This window comes from Hypomesus transpacificus, chromosome 16 (genome assembly GCF_021917145.1).
Source record: "Hypomesus transpacificus isolate Combined female chromosome 16, fHypTra1, whole genome shotgun sequence".
Classification (NCBI taxonomy): Eukaryota; Metazoa; Chordata; class Actinopteri; order Osmeriformes; family Osmeridae; genus Hypomesus; species Hypomesus transpacificus.
The window spans coordinates 7,323,428-7,343,017 of NC_061075.1; the positions used below are offsets into that span (position 1 = coordinate 7,323,428).

The 19,590-nt window shown below is 48.7% G+C and overlaps 2 protein-coding genes across 3 annotated transcripts in view; both read right to left on the bottom strand.

Moving 5' to 3' along the window:
- The window catches only part of shroom2a (shroom family member 2a), a 30,280-nt gene extending 25,634 nt beyond the window's left edge, over positions 1-4,646 (bottom strand). For both annotated transcript variants that reach the window (XM_047036717.1, XM_047036716.1), the window contains exons 1-2: positions 4,088-4,646; positions 3,273-3,486 (exon numbers count right to left, since the gene is read on the bottom strand). In XM_047036717.1, coding sequence (XP_046892673.1) covers positions 3,273-3,482 — 210 coding nt within the window. In that variant the 5' untranslated portion in view covers positions 3,483-3,486; positions 4,088-4,646. The remainder of the gene's footprint in view (positions 1-3,272; positions 3,487-4,087) is intronic.
- Positions 4,647-6,502: 1,856 nt separating this feature from the next.
- LOC124478865 (sodium/hydrogen exchanger 10-like) lies at positions 6,503-18,020 on the bottom strand. Its single transcript, XM_047037329.1, has 25 exons — positions 17,991-18,020; positions 17,468-17,596; positions 17,180-17,345; positions 16,860-16,976; positions 16,576-16,737; positions 16,365-16,464; positions 15,833-15,973; positions 15,524-15,692; positions 15,285-15,366; positions 14,753-14,934; positions 14,488-14,628; positions 13,910-14,007; positions 13,445-13,561; positions 13,130-13,322; positions 12,819-13,001; positions 12,343-12,492; positions 12,111-12,162; positions 11,681-11,829; positions 11,159-11,281; positions 10,201-10,299; positions 8,202-8,351; positions 7,555-7,692; positions 7,269-7,460; positions 6,771-6,873; positions 6,503-6,657 (listed from the first exon to the last, which is right to left on the bottom strand). Exons 1-25 carry the CDS (start codon positions 18,018-18,020, stop codon positions 6,503-6,505), a joined length of 3,321 nt encoding a protein of 1,106 aa, XP_046893285.1.
- Positions 18,021-19,590: the final 1,570 nt, after the last annotated feature.

The window sequence follows — 19,590 nt, forward strand, 5'->3', positions numbered from 1 at the left end:
CTCACACACACCATCCGACATCCCCCTCTTGTCCAGCTCTGCTAGGATAGTCTAAACATTCCTGGTGTGTGTTCCCATCCGTTCCCACCACCTCCTATGGTAAATAACCCAGAGACTCCAAAAAAACTACAGACTGAACAAAGTCAAAAGTTTTTTTTTTTATGTCAAAGTTCATAACAAATACAAAACTGGGCTAAGATACTATTTCCAACAAGTTTATGCACTTAAAACTTTCCGTCCTGACTGCGGTCTTCCCTCCAGTGGTTGAGCAATTCCCAAACAGTCAGGACCAAGGCACAAACATGTCTCACAAAGAATTCTTAATTGGCAAAACCAGTTTGTGAATGTGGGTGATTGTTCAGGACATAAAACATGTCACAACAAGTTGAGCTTCGACATTTCCCTCCAGATTCCCCCCCCTGCCTCTTTTAAAGTCTTTAGCTTAGCTAAAATGTGTTCACTAAAAGTGTAAGGTGCGTGCAGTGTAAAACAGGATTATTTAGGTTTATTCAGACAGGGGACTTAAACAAAGTCCATGAAGACCTTTGGCAAAACATAAGGCGGGCACGAGTGGAATGTCGAGAATTTTAATTAGATCCAGATTATTTTTTTTCTCCAAGTTTAAACAATGCTCCGACGGTCTTCAATCTTCCAAGGGGTTTTATTCCCTTTCATTAAAGAATCCACAAAGATCTTAAATTAGGGAAAATTACTCACATAGTCTATCATTTCAGTCCTCCCCAGTGAGGACTGGGTGTTCCTGAGGCTATTATGACTGTGTACCTCCAACCCAGGCTGCTATGAGCTCACAGTCGAGCACACAGGAGGAACCAAACACAGATGGATCAGGAACACTGTGATCTTTACAAAAGGACTCTCTCCTTCACATACTATCCAGACATCAGACTATAAAACTAAAGGGTAACAGTTAGACTATATATTTGATCATACATCTGATATTCAGAGGTGGACTTGTCTAGCATCATCGGTAAGTGATGTCTCCGAGCAACAGCACCCCCCCGGGCATTGAGAGTTCAAGCATCTTGATCTTACCCTCTTCATCAAGTTGGATCTTCACCTGGAATTCAACATAATACAACCCGGCCTTCAGAATCAAAGACTGATCTGAGGAACACTCTAAAAGAAGGATCTGGATCTCTAATCCTGGCTAAATTTATCACAGATGCCACATCATGCCATTCCAGAGGGCTTCAGGCTGTCAAGGATAATTCAGTACATTTGGAGAATAGTGCAAAGCTCCAGCATTCCTCCCCTGTTCCTGGTACTGCCAGTTACACTAAACTACTCTACAACTTGACCCAAACACAGAAAGGGAATATAAAAGGAGCAAAACTGGAGTTGAGCCTTTCCATATAGCCTTCTGAAACTGATATCATTAGATCCTACAAATCCCTCTGCATTCTGAGAGTAGATGTTTTCCACAACCCCATCTGTGTTGATGTAGGCCATTCCAATCATATCATCCAATCATTAATGTAAACCAATCATATCATCCAATCATTATTGTAAACCAATCATTAATGTGAAAGACAGGCAGTCAAATTCTACCTCTCAGTTCGTTAATCATAACTGCATTTCTTAAATCAAAGACAGACACGTCCTGGATTGGGCTAAAACAGTTCATGCGATACCTAGACAGATAAGTCAAAAATTAACATCTCACCAACTGGTTAGGGGGTGACCGTATCCACGGGAGGTCTCATGCACCGCTTGTCTGGCATTCAGTGGCAAAAAAAGAACTGAAAACCTGCCAAGGCTGAACCCAAAGTTGCAAATGCCGCTGGGAAGTGGCTTACGCTGACAATTCACCACTGTGGCCGGACCATAAGCTTCCAGCCTACTTAGCAAAACGGTAAGAATTCAGATCATTTGGATCACATGTCTCTAAAAACCTACGGTGACCTACAGATGGGTGCTTCTGGGCTACTCTGAGCTTGTGAACTGCCTGGGCCTCGATGGAATGGGGCCTGATGTGGCTGGGGCAGACTTTGGACTTGTTCTGGTCAATAGAGAAATGACACACAAGACTAAAGCAAGCAGAACAGCTGAATTCTAGATAAACAGAAGCTGGTGTTTCTCCGCTTCGAATTAACCAACAAGGTCCTTTGCAGTAAATCATTTACTACCTACCAGGGAGGTAGCAGTGTGTTATTTCCGACACAATCTTACATTACTGGCACTATGACAGAATAATCTTACCCTTTCTCCACACTGTTTAAACATATCAGAAGTTGTTATACAGAGAACAGTGAAATATTGTTGTTCAAACGGGCCACCGTCAGGTTGGTGTGAATACCCCACATATTCGAAGTAAACCGAAGTCATAGGATTTACGTTCTGGACGTTTCAACATTTAGAACCAACATTGGTTTGACCACGTGAGAGTCGATTTGGAGTTTAAAAGAACCAAAGTTAAAATCACTATACCAAATTACTCTAAACTACAGCCCACAACGATCATTTATGGCCGGCTCTGAACCACCTGTGCAAGGAAAGTAACAGCTACCGCAAGGGGCCACATGAATCACTGAACTTGTACAATGATGGATGACCTTGACTAACAAGTTGTCAGAAGAGTCGTTGGTTGACAGTTTGGTCGGTGTGTGGTGAACAGTATTTGTGTTACCATTTCAGAAATTCCATCTCTAACCATGTCCATATGGCAGACCAGCTAGCGAGCAGCCATGAGTCATTTAACGAGACGAAATACTGGAATGCTTGTCACATACAGTGTCTGAAAGAGGGATGGTGCAGGGCATGTTTGACATAGAAAGAGACGTTTACAGTGGGAACAAGAAGGCGGCTGAACACGAGGCTATCACTCTCTCAGGCTCACCAGACAGGTTTATGGAGCCCAAATATGACTTCATAGAGCACTGGTTGACATGACAACTGGGGGGGGACTAAGTCTTCAATCCTGGCTCCGCTCTTAAATTAATTCACTCATTAAAGTTAAATTCCTCAGTTTTAGACAGTTCTGGCAAAGAAGAATGCTCATTAAGCATTTGTTTGAGTGAAAGATACTGAGCAGGGAAAAAGTGCGTGAGGTTAGGCGTATGAATCAAACACAATCGATGTGCATCAATGACAAAACCGACTCATCTTAACGGATGTCCTCTGGCACAACAAAGCAGGATGTATGCTACTATTCTAACAGCACGTTATCCATGTCGCTGTCTACGACACATTTTGGGAAGATGTGGCATACAGGCCTCCTGCCAAGGTCACAAGTAATTAGCACCAACAAATACCTTTGTTATGAGTAAAGGCTCACGATGCTCTCTCCCTCCTCTCAGAGTGAAGCCCCATGGAGCGCCTCCAGAGAGAAGTACATCCACGAGCCTCCAAGCCTCTCTATCCTTGGATCTCTGCTCCAGATCTGCTGGTCTCTCCATTACTTGGCGATAGCTTCCATCTACATCTGTGAGTCGAGGGTTACTCCTACGATGCCCAGGATCCATGGCACTTAAAAATGAATAAATAAAAAACAGAATGAGTGTATGTATGTGTTTATATGTTTTACTGATAGCACAATTAAATGCACAACCACTACTGGGTTAACACCTGTTCACACTTCAGACTCTAATGCTCTTATGTCAGAGAATTAAACACACCACGTTGTGCACATGATGTGACAACTAGTAAAATATTTCATCCTTTTCAGCAAACAGCTCAAATGTGTGTTGTTTCTGTTTTTTAAGTCAGTAGCAACCTCTTGGCCCAACACGTTATTAATACACGTTCACCTTAAAATGTAGATTGATCGAGTTCGTAAACCACAATCCCAATAGTTCAGGGAACTAAATGGTTATTGATAAAAAATATTTTATACAAATAAAGACATTTAAGCCTTTTAGGGTTTGTTCCTTTAACAGCAAGTTTATCGAATAGCTAGTTCATTGCTTACTGTGAGAGACAAACGTCTTAATCATATGTTGCTTAACTTTGACCGCCTTGTCTTGGACCATTGGTACCAATCGAAAAAGTAATTGTGAACGCTAACAGGTTGTTATGAATAACAATTTTAACAAAAGCTTGCAGTCAATTACATTTTACAATTACTTACCTAATGTTAATGCAACTGGCTGCGAATGTCCTTGTTTGTTTGTCGCGCTCCGCGATAGTACAGAGATTTCTAAATTACGCATTATTCATTCTATTATTTTAACTTTTCAGCTAAATAACAGGATTGCACTTAAGTAAATACACGGCAACAATTTAGAAAAATAGACCAACCAAATATTCGTTAGCTTGCTATTTAACTAGAAACCTTAAAGACAGTGTACTACATGGACGTAAGGATTAAGTTGGCTAGCGTCGCTAGCTAGCTTGAATGCAACCTGAATGGTCAGAGCGAAGGCTAGATTCTAAGTAATAGCTAGACAAAACAAAGCCGAAGGCTCGTCCTACTAGTACTGCTTGCGTGATGGTGACGGCGTAACGTCGTAGCTGTTTTTTGCTAACATTACATGAATGGGTATTGTATCTATAACCAACTGTTCACAGTTGTCTATCAATCAGTGTATTACCAACTTAACAATAAATTACAATAACCCAAGTAACTAGTAATAGATTGCTCTCTGACAATACATGACACTTTACTTCAGCTAGCTTGCTGCAGGCAGCCCTAAACTCAGATAGCTAGCATTCAGCTAACCATCTCTATCGAGACGCACTCAGAGAGCTGCTACTCAGCGCTCAACAGGTTGATGTCGATGCTCGATGATTAGAAAGGATGGCGCACCACCTTGCGGTGGGTTTAGTATACTTCGAACTACTATGGCAAACCCACTGCTAGACAATTCAGAAAATAAAACATAAACATGTGTAAAGTTTGCTCTAGAGCACCTATTAGCTCTAGTGCTAGCTTGTTACAGTAGCACTATAGTAGTCTAGCAAGGGGAAAGGGTCAATATTGCCATTCTAAACCATCTCGCAAAGACTCACCCTGTGCAACATTAACCACCTTGTTAATACCTACTGTCGTTGCCAAATGTTGTTGAGAATGAATTATAGTGTACACACATGGCCAGTGAGTTAGCTACGTCTATTTCAAAAGTTCCACAAAAATCACAAATTTACTAAGAATTAAAAGAATTCATGCGCACATGCGTTACCATGACAACATTAGGCAACAGCCCCGGTGGATGTAGGTGGTATTGCATTTCCGATTTGCTACCCTACTCGTCCGCTCGTTTTTATTCTATTAACTCCAGTCAACATATCCAAAACTATCTCCCCCCAAAAAATGAGCTGAATGAGCATATCCTCAACCACAAAAATAGTTCTTCCCATCCACTGCTGGCCTATTCAACAAGGCCAAGGTCTCACAGACTAACACTATCTGCACAGTGACACCTTATGTTCCATATTTGTATTTTTATATTGCATATTACAGCCATTTCATAAATGTAAAATTCTTTACATTTAATTTAACATACTTTAGCTCCTCAGTATTAGTTAGACTTTGTACCTTTACTATAGTTAGACTTGTTTAAACTTAAGATTTATTATATGTTGAATGTATGAACCTTTCTGCCAAAGTAAATTCCTTGTCTGTGCAAACTTTCATGGCGATTTAAACTCCTTCTGATAATCTATCAAAAATAATACGTTGTTGCTGTGCGTGCTCGTGTGCCATGGAAAGGGAGCCAGGTTCCTCCAGGCACGTGTGTGTGACTCAGCATGATGTTGTCCCCGTCTCCTAATGTCCCCTCTCTTCCTTCAGCACTGCAAAGCAAACAGAAGACAAGTCCAGGTCCAGACCTGCAGGCGATGTGGTTAACGGCCCCCTCAGAAGAGGCTGTGAACGGCCTGGCGTGAGACGGTGGGGGACGGGGGGCACGGACGCTCTAGCCAGCCTGATCCTGCCACACACCACTACTAGCTCACCAGCAGGGGGCAGTGCCAGTCCAGACTCAGAGCTGCCGCTGCACTAACTTTACCACCAGATCAGGACCAGCAATATTCATTTTAGAATACTATTACAGTTGTACAGACCTGTTGGAACTGAAATGAAGACACACACACTCTAGTGGATTCAGATTTATTGATTGTTTAAAACAGGTTTAAATTGATTGTCTGGATGCAGATGGAGTTGGTCTCCCTCTGATCTCCATCTCGATCTTGGAAAATATAAACACATTTTGGTCTAGCTTGAGCAGGTCTAGCTTGAGCAGGTCTAGCGTGAGCAGGTCTAGCGTGAGCAGGTCTAGCGTGAGCAGGTCTAGCTTAAGCAGGTCTAGCTTAAGCAGGTCTAGCTTAAGCAGGTCTAGCTTAAGCAGGTGTAGCAGGAGCAGGTGTAGCGGGAGCAGGTCTAACTTAAGCAGGTGTAGCGGGAGCAGGTGTAGCGGGAGCAGGTCTAGCTTAAGCAGGTGTAGCAGGAGCAGGTGTAGCGGGAGCAGGTCTAACTTAAGCAGGTGTAGCGGGAGCAGGTGTAGCGGGAGCAGGTCTAGCTTAAGCAGGTGTAGCGGGAGCAGGTCTAGCGGGAGCAGGTGTAGCGGGAGCAGGTGTAGAGGGAGCAGGTGTAGAGGGAGCAGGTGTAGCGGGAGCAGGTGTAGCGGGAGCAGGTGTGGTGTTGCGATTCAGGAGGATGCTCACCTGGACGCTGCTCGACCGTACCTCTGGTGCCGTGTCCTGTTCAGAAGCTGGAACAGAAACAGGCCTCAGTGTTGGCGTTCAGGCTACATGACAGTAACAATGTCGCTGTGGCCTGGCTCCAGGACAGAGCTCCAGGACTCCCTGCCTACCTTTCCTTATCGCCGCGTGTCTCTGGCAGTGCTGAGAGCCTCGGTCATTCCTCACCGGGCTGGGGATGATCATCAGCTTGGTCATGCCGGATTTCCCCACGATCTGCACAACAGATCAGGCATGCTGAACAGACACACCAGCAGAGGGCGCTGACACCTCAGTGTGTTAGATGGTGAAGCATCTGTAGCTCTGTGTATGGTAAGGCAGCATTCTTATAAAACTAAGGTTAAATCATGAAAGGAGATCAAACTGGGTCAAACTCTGCGTATGTTCATCCGTAAAGGTAAGCATACGGAGAAAACGGGAAACTGTACGCAACGGTTTCCACCGATTTACGAACCCTTTTGTTGGGATTTTCCAACACAGGGCCCAGCTCCCTCAGTAGACATCCAAAAGAATGTCTCTCGGATATCTATAATGACTTGAGAAACACCCCGTACGCGTTTCGACGCCCATTTTCACGCAAGTCAGAAGCATGGGAGAGAGGGAGAGAGGACCTCGTGCGTGCTCCTGCCGATGAGCGCGGGGGCGACATAGGAGATCCGCAGCGTGTGCGTGTCGTCACAGCTGCCGTACACCACCACCACGTCCTCCATGTTGCCGTCGTACACCATACGCTTCCCGTTTATCACCAGGTCCACCAGGAAGGCGTGGGACAGGTAGTCGCAGATTCGGTGGTAGCTCCACCCCTGAGGAGGAGGGAGAGGCCCTGATCAATACCAGACACACCCCAGAAGACCTGTGAGGGTGTGTGAGCGGGGGGGGGGGGGGGGGCAGGTCTACCTGGTAGTCGATATGCTCCTGAAAGGTGCTGATGCAGATCTTCTTGGCCAGAGAGTGCCAGATCTTATACTCCAGTGACGGGTGAACGCGAAACAGGTCAAACGCTTCAAACAGCGAGTCGATGTCTATGAAACACGTCTGGGGGACAAAATGCAGACAAAGTGAAGAACCATTCCAGGAACATCGAGAATGTATTTACTGTCTCACAAGCAACCTTTCACCCCCCAAAAAATGAATCCTTGAATGAATGTGGTATTCTGGCGCCAACTGTGTCAGGCCCACCCAGCGAGAATCCGGTGTGGGTGTGATTGTGTTTTGTTTTTCTGTAAGTCACCCTCACTTTCCTCAGTTTGTGGACACACCCTCCTGTCCTCTCCCCTGACACCAGTCACTCATCAGCGCACCTGTTATCGATCAGCTCATCAGCCACCTACAAAGACCAGCCCGACCTTCCTCTCCCTGCCGGATTGTTTGTTTTTTCTCCTATGCCAGCCCGGTCTGCTTTATTGTTAATTAAAGAGGTTATTTTTCCAAGTTCCAGTTTCTGCGCCTGAGTTCTGTCCCCTACCCTGACAAACTGAAAGTTAGGAGGAGGTGTTGGTGGGTTAGTGTGGCTGTGTTTGATCCAGGGCCATGGTGAGGCAGACCTGAGTGGCGGTCTCACAGATGACGGTGGCCTCTGTAGGCTGCAGGGTCAGACAGTTGAGCTCCCCCAGGATGGACCCAGGGCCCCTGTAGTCTGTCACACGGCTCTCCCGGTCCACTGGCCCTCCCAGGCTGGGTTTGGTGCCTGTGGTCTGGGGGGGAGAGAACACACATCTGGTAGGGCGGAGTCAAAACTTGGGGATAAAAAAAAAAGGTAAAAGTTGAGGAATAAGAGCCAGTCCAGATGCAAATGAAGAAAGCCTCCAACAAAGATTTTTTTTTACTGAATTTTTTCAGTTTGTAACAACCAAGTTGACTGGGGCTATTGGTCAAGGAGGAGAGAGGGGCTGCTAGCTAGGGAGGAGGAGAGAGGGGCTGCTAGCTAGCGAGGAGGAGAGGAGAGGGGCTGCTAGCTAGGGAGGAGGAGAGGGGGGCTGCTAGCTAGGGAGGAGGAGAGGGGGGCTGCTAGCTAGGGAGGAGGAGAGGGGGGCTGCTAGCTAGGGAGGAGGAGAGGGGGGCTGCTAGCTAGGGAGGAGGAGAGGGGGGCTGCTAGCTACGGAGGAGGAGAGAGGGGCTGCAAACTAGGGAGGAGGAGAGGGGGGCTGCTAGCTAGGGAGGAGGAGAGGGGGGCTGCTAGCTAGGGAGGAGGATAGGGGGGCTGCTAGCTAGGGAGGAGGAGAGGGGGGCTGCTAGCTAAGGAGGAGGTGAGGGGCTGCTAGCTAGGGAGGAGGAGAGGAGAGGGGCTGCTAGCTAGGGAGGAGGAGAGAGGGGCTGCAAACTAGGGAGGAGGAGAGGGGGGCTGCTAGCTAGGGAGGAGGAGAGGAGAGGGGCTGCTAGCTAGGGAGGAGGAGAGAGGGGCTGCAAACTAGGGAGGAGGAGAGGGGGGCTGCTAGCTAGGGAGGAGGAGAGGGGGCTGCTAGCTAGGGAGGAGGATAGGGGGGCTGCTAGCTAGGGAGGAGGAGAGGGGGGCTGCTAGCTAAGGAGGAGGAGAGGGGCTGCTAGCTAGGGAGGAGGAGAGGAGAGGGGCTGCTAGCTAAGGAGGAGGAGAGGAGAGGGGCTGCTAGCTAGGGAGGAGGAGAGAGGGGCTGCTAGCTAGGGAGGAGGAGAGAGGGGCTGCTAGCTAGGGAGGAGGAGAGAGGGGCTGCAAGCTAGGGAGGAGGAGAGGGGGGCTGCTAGCTAGGGAGGAGGAGAGGAGAGGGGCTGCTAGCTAGGGAGGAGGAGAGGAGAGGGGCTGCTAGCTAGGGAGGAGGAGAGAGGGGCTGCTAGCTAGGGAGGAGGAGAGGAGAGGGGCTGCTAGCTAGGGAGGAGGAGAGAGGGGCTGCTAGCTAGGGAGGAGGAGAGAGGGGCTGCAAGCTAGGGAGGAGGAGAGGGGGGCTGCTAGCTAGGGAGGAGGAGAGGGGGGCTGCTAGCTAGGGAGGAGGAGAGGGGCTGCTAGCTAGGGAGGAGGAGAGGAGAGGGGCTGCTAGCTAGGGAGGAGGAGAGGAGAGGGGCTGCTAGCTAGGGAGGAGGAGAGGAGAGGGGCTGCTAGCTAGGGAGGAGGAGAGGGGCTGCTAGCCAGGGAGGAGGAGAGGAGAGGGGCTGCTAGCTAGGGAGGAGGAGAGAGGGGCTGCTAGCTAGGGAGGAGGAGAGGAGAGGGGCTGCTAGCTAGGGAGGAGGAGAGGGGCTGCCAGCTAGGGAGGAGGAGAGAGGGGCTGCTAGCTAGGGAGGAGGAGAGAGGGGCTGCAAGCTAGGGAGGAGGAGAGGGGCTGCTAGCTAGGGAGGAGGAGAGGAGAGGGGCTGCTAGCTAGGGAGGAGGAGAGGAGAGGGGCTGCTAGCTAGGGAGGAGGAGGGGGGCTGCTAGCCAGGGAGGAGGAGAAGAGAAGGGCTGCTAGCCAGGGAGGAGGAGAGGAGAGGGGCTGCTAGCTAGGGAGGAGGAGAGGGGCTGCTAGCTAGGGAGGAGGAGAGGAGAGGGGCTGCTGCAGAGTACCCGTCTCAGGGTTCAGTACCTTGAGACCACGTTACCTTGACCATGCCAGAGACGATGAAGTGGATCCCCTCCGGAGCCTCCTTTTCCTCGATGATGGTGTCCCCAAAGTCAAAGTACAGGAGCTTGGCCACTCTCTGGAACAACAGCGGCCAATCAGGACCAAGACACTCAACACCTCATCTGAGTGGAACCATCTAAAACCAGGGGCCAAATGTACCAAACTCATCCATACGGATGAATACGCATGTTCATCCGTAAAAGTATGCATAGGAGAAAACAGGGAAACTCTGTACGCAACGTTTTTCTCCGATTTATGAACACTGCGTACGTGACGGTATCACACATTCGTCTTCATAGATTCCACTTGTGATTGTGTGCACGTGAACCAGCTCATTGTCCACACCCCGTCAACTCCCATGCTTGACCTGACATGGTTGATGAGACACCTATGTTTTGTCAGGTTTTTTAATAAACTTCTCTATGAACCCACTGTGAACAATGAATGATTCTTAATGAGAAATGGCCAAGGCAAATAAAAAAACTTCACTGAATGTGAAATGGAGATCTTAATTTGCGAAATAGGAGGAGCATCTTGTTTGGTGGATTGGCTTATCCCCCACCTGTCTACCAGTTCCCGCTGAAATGACACAAATTCACCCGTTTTCTTTTTGGCTAAATAGGCTAAAGCGAGATCATTGGCATCATCTGTAGACAACCTATAACCTAACCCTAACCTATATGTACTCCCATTGTAGATCAAGTAAAACTGTCCCTCGGTGTCGCCGTGTCACATCTTTAAGCATGGCGAGCGTGTGGGTTTTGAAGAGCGCCCAAGGTACGCAAGACGATCACGCCGCGGGACTTTCCATCCATCGGAAACGGGGTTTCGCCCGTACACGCGTTCCTGCGTCCCGTTTCCACGCGTGCGCCGCGCCTTCATACATGTGGCCCCCCCCGGCTGTTCAAACGGCCCCCTGTGAAGGGAGACGGTACCCGGATGAAGGCGATCTCCTCGGGGAGGTGGAGCCAGGGCAGGCTCTGAAGCAGGTCCTCTGCCGTCGGCGCGGGGATGGTGGGGGGGAAGTTGATCAACTTCTTCATCTTGATCTCGATCGTCTGTCGAGGGGAACAAGGGGACCTTCTTACATTTACATGTCGTCATTTAGCAGATGCTCTTATCCAGAGCGACTTACAGTAAGTACAGGGACATTCCCCCCGAGGCAAGTAGGGTGAAATGCCTTGCCCAAGGACACAACGTCATTTTTGCACGGCGGGAATCGAACCGGCAACCTTCTGATTACTAGCCCGATTCCCTAACCTCTCAGCCACCTGACTCCCTCTTATCGACGTGGTGGTATACACGAGGGGCTCTACTGGGCTTCAGAATCTACTCACACATCATCCCAGCCTAGGACGCAGGGTTACAATAAGGAACTAGGGTTCAATACGGTACTGTAAACAGAGGTGACGACGAGATGCATTGTGGGAGCAAGGACGAGCAGACGCGAAAAACACCTTGTTCAGTGTTGCCGCCTCGGTCTCATCTAAGAGGCCCCCGGACAGGAGCGTGTGAATGGCATCTCTCTCGTTGTTCAGCACAGACCGGATGGCCTGTCTGGTCTTCACTGAGATGGCGATCTCTGGATAGTCTCGCTGTAGCATTCCTGAGGAGAGAGGACACACACACATCATGTATCCACCACAGAGCTTCTTTGCCCTCCTCCTGTCCCGTCCCAGAAGTGAAGCTGTAGTCTAGCAGAGATCTCTCAGCCTGACCAGCAGGTGTATGTGGGAGAGCAGGGGGGATGGAAGGGGTGTGGGTGTGTATCTTATTTTTAGCACCGAGTCCTTGTATATTGCTACCCAGAACACATTAGGACAGCAATGAAAAAGTACCTGTGTGTGTGTGTGTGTGTGTGTGTGTGTGTGTGTCTACGAGCCTTACCCATCTCCCTGGTTGCATCCTGCCTGTTGGTCTCTACAATCTCTTTCAGTCTCTGCAACACAACAGGCCATATGCTGTTTTCAAACCTGGACTCCCAGACATTAATAACCAAAGTTGAGCTTGTCTGCATAATACATTACATTTAGTCATTTAGCAGACGCTCTTATCCAGAGCGACTTACAGTAAGTACAGGGACAGTAAACACTCATCCTAACACAGAGACTTGGTCCACCTGGGAGATGCTAAAGTCGTCTGAGATGTGGTCTATGATCCTGCCGACAGCCTCTTCTCCTACCACGTAGCCCTTGCCGATGTCGTAGCCAAAGCTCAGCTGCTTGTGGATCTGGAGGTTGGTGAGGGCGATCATCTTGGGGATCAGAACCTGGAACAGAGGCAGTGAGGCAGTGTGAAGGTCGTGTCTGTGCAACTCAGGAGTCAATGTCACAATACTGCAGCCGGGGACACTTCTGCTCAAACGACACAACGTGTTCACGCGACAGGATCTTGTATTCAAACCCCACATGCTGAAGGTGAGTCAAACCTGCGACATGTTGATCGCCAGTGAAATGCTCTGCCACTGAGCTGTAAGCACCCCATCTCACCTCTTCATCTTAAGGACCCCGATTCAGGCGGTCATCGTTCATGGGCTGAAGACATCTTGTGGACGAACATGAGTGTCACAGGGATAACGGGTGTGTCATGGCGCACCTTGGTCAGATGAAAGACCCGAAGGATGCGCAGCATCTTGAAGGAAGACACGATACTGAGGGTGTGGAGGTCCTCCCTGTCCACCATGTCCTGGACGATGATGTCCACCAGGGCCAGGATCATCACCACCACGTCCAGGTGGTTCCAGGGGTCAAAGAAGTAAGCTGTCCTCATGGCCAGCACCTGCGGAGCACAGACACCTGCTACCACCGTCCGCCCACCTCCTGACCCACCCCTCCATCTCCTCAACCAGCCATCCATCCGTATCTTTCCCCATCCGCCCATCCCTTTTCCCTGTACTCCTCCCCTACCTTGAAGGTGGCCTCCAAAGCATAGCCAATGAAGAACAGGTAGTTGAGCACAGAGATCTCAAACTCGTATTGGCCGAGGGAAGGCGCGAACTCCAGGACGATGATGAAGATGTTGCACAGGATCAGCATGTAGATAGAGTACTCGAAGGGCACGCTGAACACCACGTCGTAACACCAGCGGAGCACGGGGTGCCTGCAGAGACGGAACACGGACTCAAAAACCCGCGGCGGAACCTCGGAAGGCTTTCAAACGAATCCAGTCTGTTCCTGTACTGGTCACACCGTGAGCGACACGTCAGTTTGCAGATGCCTCACCGGGGCGGCTTCAGTTTCTCCACCTTGTGGTACAGCCAGTCTTCTAACCTCCTCTTTACGGTTATGAACACGCCCTTCAGCTCCCAGTGCTTCTGGATGTCCTGTACGCCCATGAACCTGGTCAGGAAGGGAACAGCTGCTTCTCATTCGGCATGAGGCTGGGTGCTCTGGAGGGGACTGTGTCAACACTGGATGGAGTATGTCGAGGACTATTGACTGGGATGTGTCAAGGAGTGTACGGTGGAAGTTCGTGACACACATCCAACATGGCCAGGAAGGAGACCGAGTTATCTATTTCACGCGTTGCATTTATGAACAGTGTGTATCTCTGTGGAGTGCTACGTCAACACTGGCTGGTGGGGAAAAACGCTTTATATGGGTCATTAACTGATCCATCTACCTCTGACAGATTGAACCCCATGTGACCTCTGACCTCCAGACAGGAAGTGTAAATTAGGGACTTACTTCCCTTTCTGATCCGTCACATTCTCCACTGTGTTGATCAGGGTCCTTGCAGCCTGGCGGTTGAGCATCCCAGAGCTGTACTGCTTCCAGTAACTCATCTGCAGGGGGGAACCACACCGTGAGCACCATGCAGTAACAGTGTAGCAGGATCGCATGGCTCTCAGGTCAACTCTGACGGCAGGGAAGAAAACCAGAGAAAGGCTAAGGAGTCTTGACTAACTTTCAAACCTAATGTCATTACAGAACCCATTGATTTCAGACCAACAGAACGTTCAACCCCATACCAAATTGTTTTATGAATGATTTCTCAACTGGACCTGCGTACGAAACATTCCAAAATGCAATAACGATCACGTCTAAATAATGTCACGAGTCAACATAATATGGTGTGCTGCCTTAAAGGCTTTGATTTGCACAGTCCTGTAAATAAGTGTAATAACACCCTCTAAATACTATGAATACTCTCTATCCATCCTTAAGTACTCCTGTAAATACTAATAACATGTACAATAACGTTCCCCTAATGAAAGTATTTGTAGGCGAAATCGTGGAGGTGAGCGAGGCGAGGTGGAGCCGACCTTCTGGGCCTTGAGGATGCGTATGCGAGCCTCTTCCATCATGTCCTCCAGCTCGCGGGGGGCCGGGGTGTAGGAGATCCTCCTGTCACAGTCAGGACACGTGGTCATCCTGGACATCGGGCTGAACTCCTCCATTTCCACCTGACGCACACACACACACACACTCATAAATGAGACACCATTCAACAACGCTTCGATTCACATGTGGATAAAACCCCGGGCCTTCTCCTTGAAGTGTGTTTGGTGCTTTGCGGCGCCACGGTACCGTGTCACCGGGGGTCTTGTAGGGGTCTTCCATGAGGACCGTGATCTTTGTCATCTCCCAGTTGGAGTCGGCCAGGAAGCGGTCCATCTTCAGCATGCTCAGGGTGTTCTCGGTGCTCTCCTGGATGCGTTGGATGGCGTTGTACATGGCCTGGCGTCTGGGCATGGACACATCAGACAGGCCTGGGAGACAGGCGGGTAGGGACACGTACACACGAGAGTTGGGTTAAAAAACCTTGTCGATAGAATATTTTCATGATTAGATGTCATTTAGTAATGGAGGATTTGATGGCCCCTCGTGTATTAGCCATGGGACCAGAAGGGATCAACAGAATGATGGGACATGTGCGGTGCATCATGGGCCATCCACAGACCAAATAACGGCTACATCAAGACTTGACGCCTCTTCCATCACTGCCTTTCTTTCTAGTCGGACTCAGGTTTCATGTCAAGCCAAACTCTACAACAAAGAAGGCCATCTCGAATGTTTCCTGAAGAGCCTTTGGAGGGACCTGCCCGCCGGTGCCCCTTACCCAGGAGCTGCAGGACCCAGGGCATGGAGACGGCATTGATGAGCAGAGTCAGCAGCACCATCCCTGACACCAGCACCAACACCTGGGACAGCAAGGGGGTGACACGCGCTCACGTTCAAACACGGCACTCAATAGGACGCCCAATAGCTCCGAGGGGGGAGGGGGGGGTCACGGGGACGAGGCGGTCGTCGTGGCGACGGGCCCCGAGGCAGCCGTGAAGCCCCTCTGTTTGGGTTCACCTTGTTTCGCACGACCAGTTTCATGTCTTCTGTCTGGAAGGCCATGAGCATGAGGCTGAGGCAGAAGGCTCCCTTGGTGCCTCCCCAGACGCACACGGCGGCCCAGCGCCAGCTGAAGCCATACCCCATCCTCACCAGCAGGGGGGAGCACAACAGCACCGTCACCAACCTGGGACACAGCAATCAGGATGTCAGCCTTCACAATATCTTAACTTGGGATGTTTTTTTCTTGTTTTCTTTCGCTTTCGCGGTTTGAACGTTTCGCGGGCCGGTTCTCCTGGCAGGCGCCCCCCCCCCCCCCCTTCTCACCTTATGACATACATGAAGAGGTACAGCACTATGATGTTGATGTAGTCGTTTAGTTCGGCTTGCTGAAAGGCTTTGGCGATCACGATCCCCACAATGAAGAAGATGAGGGTGTTGGCCAGGTAGGTCAGCGTCTCCCAAAATCTGACGAGCGCAAGGAATCTCATTTGTTGTTGATATCTGCATCTCTCTTAACCCTCCCAGGAGGTAAACCCCCCCCCCCCCCACACACCATCTGCCCCCCCTCCCCGTGTGAGAACCTCATCTAGAGCAGGGGTGGGCAACCCTGGTCCTCAGGTGCTACAGTTCTGCATGTTTTAGATGTTTCCCTGCTCCAGCACACCTGATTCAAATGAATGGTCGTTACCCCGGCTTCCACAGAGCTTGATAACGAACCATTCATTTGAATCAGGTGTGCTGGAGCAGGGAAACATCTAAAACATGCAGAACTGTAGCACCTGAGGACCAGGGTTGCCTACCCCTGATCTAGAGTCTAATCTACTGAGGAGTGACTGTTGCGAAGTGGGAAACCTACCGTAAGAGGAACACTTCAATCTCTGGGCTGAAGTTGACCGTGTCAAGCAGCAGGCCCATGGTCAGGACCGAGATCACCCCCGCCATGCCCAGCCACTCAGCTGAAAGGAACCATAGTTCAACCGTCTTCTTTACAAGAAAACATGGGTTCCACTGGTCAAACTCAAAACGTCAGTTAGAAGTATGATAACATGCTGATGACTCCTCCTTACCGATGTAAAATGTGATGTATGTCATGGCGAGACTTATGGTGATCTCGATCAGTCCGTCATTAAAGATGTACGACAGCCAGAACATAATGAGTTTTGCCATGATGAAGCCCAGGAGAGGGCTTCCAAACACCTTCAACATCAGCTTGACGCTGAACGACTTTACTGTGGAATGACAACACACGCGCACACACAGATCATGAACACACAAAGTATCACATCACACTTATAAAAGAATGTTCTTGACCATTTCTTTCGATCGATAAGTTTGACAGGTTACACTGTACCGTTGAAGTCAGCGAGATTCACGTCCAGGTTTTTGAAACACTCAAACGCGATGAAGGATGTCCCCTCGCTGAACAGCGACTCTCCTTCCATAATCAGGATGAGCGCCTTGGACGTACCTAACGCAGATCACAACACAGCTGTAGTGGCCTATCAGCTCAGCCTGTTCGACAGAACACGCCTCGCTTTCCACCAATCACAACCACCGGACGGTCGTCTCGCCAATAAAGACGCAGGTAACAGCAGAACAAACAGCACAACCCAATAGCCTAATCCTCTCCACAACCATATACACTATAACGACACCTGTTTTAAAACGTACCGGACTTGCGGAGTATACTGGAAGTTATGAAGCAATCAAAGGTGCTGACAATGGACCCAAACATCATGCCAATGTACCAGTTCCACTCGTAGGCGTAAACTTCCACTACCAGCACTGCTATCAAGGAGCTAGTGAGGAGACAACCAGGGACAGCCAGGAGAAGGACCTGCAGGCAAGGGGGGAAACACCACCAACCCACCCATGTTTCACTGTCTCACTGGTGTCAGATACTGCCGGTTGGGTTAGTCCACAGTCGAAACTGCACCATGAAAAGGGCTTCAGACTCACTTGTGAGAGGGATCTTTTGAAGGTGTGCGACTCGATCTCGAAGGCACTGCTGAAGATCAGGACGGGCATGAAGATGTCCGTTAGCAGCTTGGGGGAAATGTCTGCCAGGTCGGTGGTGAAGTGATTCACCTGGAGACGCAATCAAAGTGCTCGAGTTTCTGGTGGCGTCCACTCCAAATACCCTGACACGTGACACGGAAGCCGTGGTCACTAAAGGTCATTCGATGGGTTAAATCAGTGGTTCTTAACCCTGGTCCTCAAGTACCCCATGTCCTGCATGTTTTAGATGTTTCCCTGTTCCAACACACCTGATTCAAATGAATGATCATTAGCAGGCTTCTGCATAACTAGATAACGACCCATGCATTTGAATCAGATGTGTTGGAGCAGGAAACATCTAAAACATATAGGACAGGGGATACTTGAGGACCGGCGTTGAGAGTCATGGGTTTAATGACGGATAACAGTTGTCTTTGTGAGCACAAACATAATTAGCTGTGGTTCATTCAAATGACATTCATACCTTTGGGTAGTGGAAGCTTAAAGTGCCCATTATGATTCCACACACGGTTAGGATGACCGTATAGGGCAGCTTTGTGATCAGGCTCCTCACCACAGCTGAAAGAATAGTTCGTAAAAAACAGCGTCACTCCTGATTTCCAATACAATCTTCCAAACCAACCTGGAGCCCTAACATGACCAACATTTCTATATAGTCTGGCTTCATTTCGTTTGGTTATTGTATGTTGTTTGAGTTACAGTACAAACGAACTACATTACCTCCAACGATGCACGCGCCAAAGCACGTGAAAAGGACTCCCGGTATGTCCTCAGTGTTGACGTAATACCATTCATTCCTCATGCTTGTCATGGTCTCTTCGGGATGCTGGTATGGAAGGAATACAAGAGATCATCTGACAACAGATGTGGCGGGCAGATGTTCCATTTGTGGCTAGGTCGACATTGCTATTGAACCCTACCATTAGCTATATGTTCGTTGCCAAAGTATCAAAGTGAACTTAAATCTAACTACAGTAGGCTACGCGTGTACACAGGTCGGAATAAACTGAAAACAGTGGCTAACTGCGCCTTGCTAAGTTAGCTAGCCTAGCAGCTAGCCTGGTACTTCAAAACCAACCATCACTTCAGGGTGTTTAAAAAGCCGTTAAGGAATAGCGTCACATATGTGATCGTTTGAATGCGGGTCCCACAGTAAGGTCACACATATGGCACCTACTATAATAGTCGGGTTGGCTTATAGGTTTTGCTTATAATAAGCAAAACTAGACTAATGAATACATATCCTAAACTATTTATGACAATATTAACAATTACATATTATGTACACAAACGATTTTCACTAATCACAATAATATAATTATAAATCCGTCCAACCATTTGAAAACCTTCAAATCACTTAAGGGTGTTTAAAACCGTTAAGGAGGGTCCCTCCCACATGATCGACAAAAAACTATGCCACAAACGCTTTAGTATGGCTTCAAAATGTACTGTACTGACAAGGCTAAGTAACACTAGCATGGTAGTAGCATTGCTACGAGTATTATGCCAGGTAACGTAGCCTGGAAGCGAACTAAAGCCGTTTTAGAAAAATAACTTACGCTGTTGGGACCGTTGGAAATATTAAAAGTCGCGCATCTAAAGGTTTTATACTAAACTTTCATAATTAGCGCGCGGTGATCCAATAGCACAAGGGTCATCTGTCTCCTACTCAATCCTACTAGCCTGGGAATTGTAGCCTAGTTTTGACCTAAATAGTATTTCTGACTGGTACATTTCCAAGTCTAGTAGTCTATCATATAGTTTATAGAGATGTAGATATGTTGCCGATTTTACCCCTAATTATTAAATCACCAAAAGAATATCCTAACTAAAGTTTTATTCACCAACTTTTGGAGCCTGTAGCTTACAACGTAGGCTTAATGCACTTTCCCTCAAAATCTCAGGATGTAGGCTGGTTATCATGCACTTTCCTGACACATAATGCAGACCAACCTCAAATTCAAACACTTGCAAATTTAGGTGATGAGGTATGTGGAGGTTGATAAAACCATGGCTCCTTGGTGTATTTCAGTGTAAAGGAGGACGTTTTCTGGAGAAACTAC

Bases quoted from the DNA above. Each gene is read 5' to 3' on its own strand.
- LOC124478865 (XM_047037329.1), bottom strand. From the start codon at position 18,020: ATGGGCACTTTAAGCTTCCACTACCCAAAG. The intron at 14,629-14,752 runs GTACCGTGGCGC...TGTGTGCGTCAG, and splicing joins ACAAGACCCCCGGTGACACG to GTGGAAATGGAGGAGTTCAG. The intron at 13,562-13,909 runs GTAAGTCCCTAA...CTTCCTGACCAG, and splicing joins GTGACGGATCAGAAAGGGAA to GTTCATGGGCGTACAGGACA.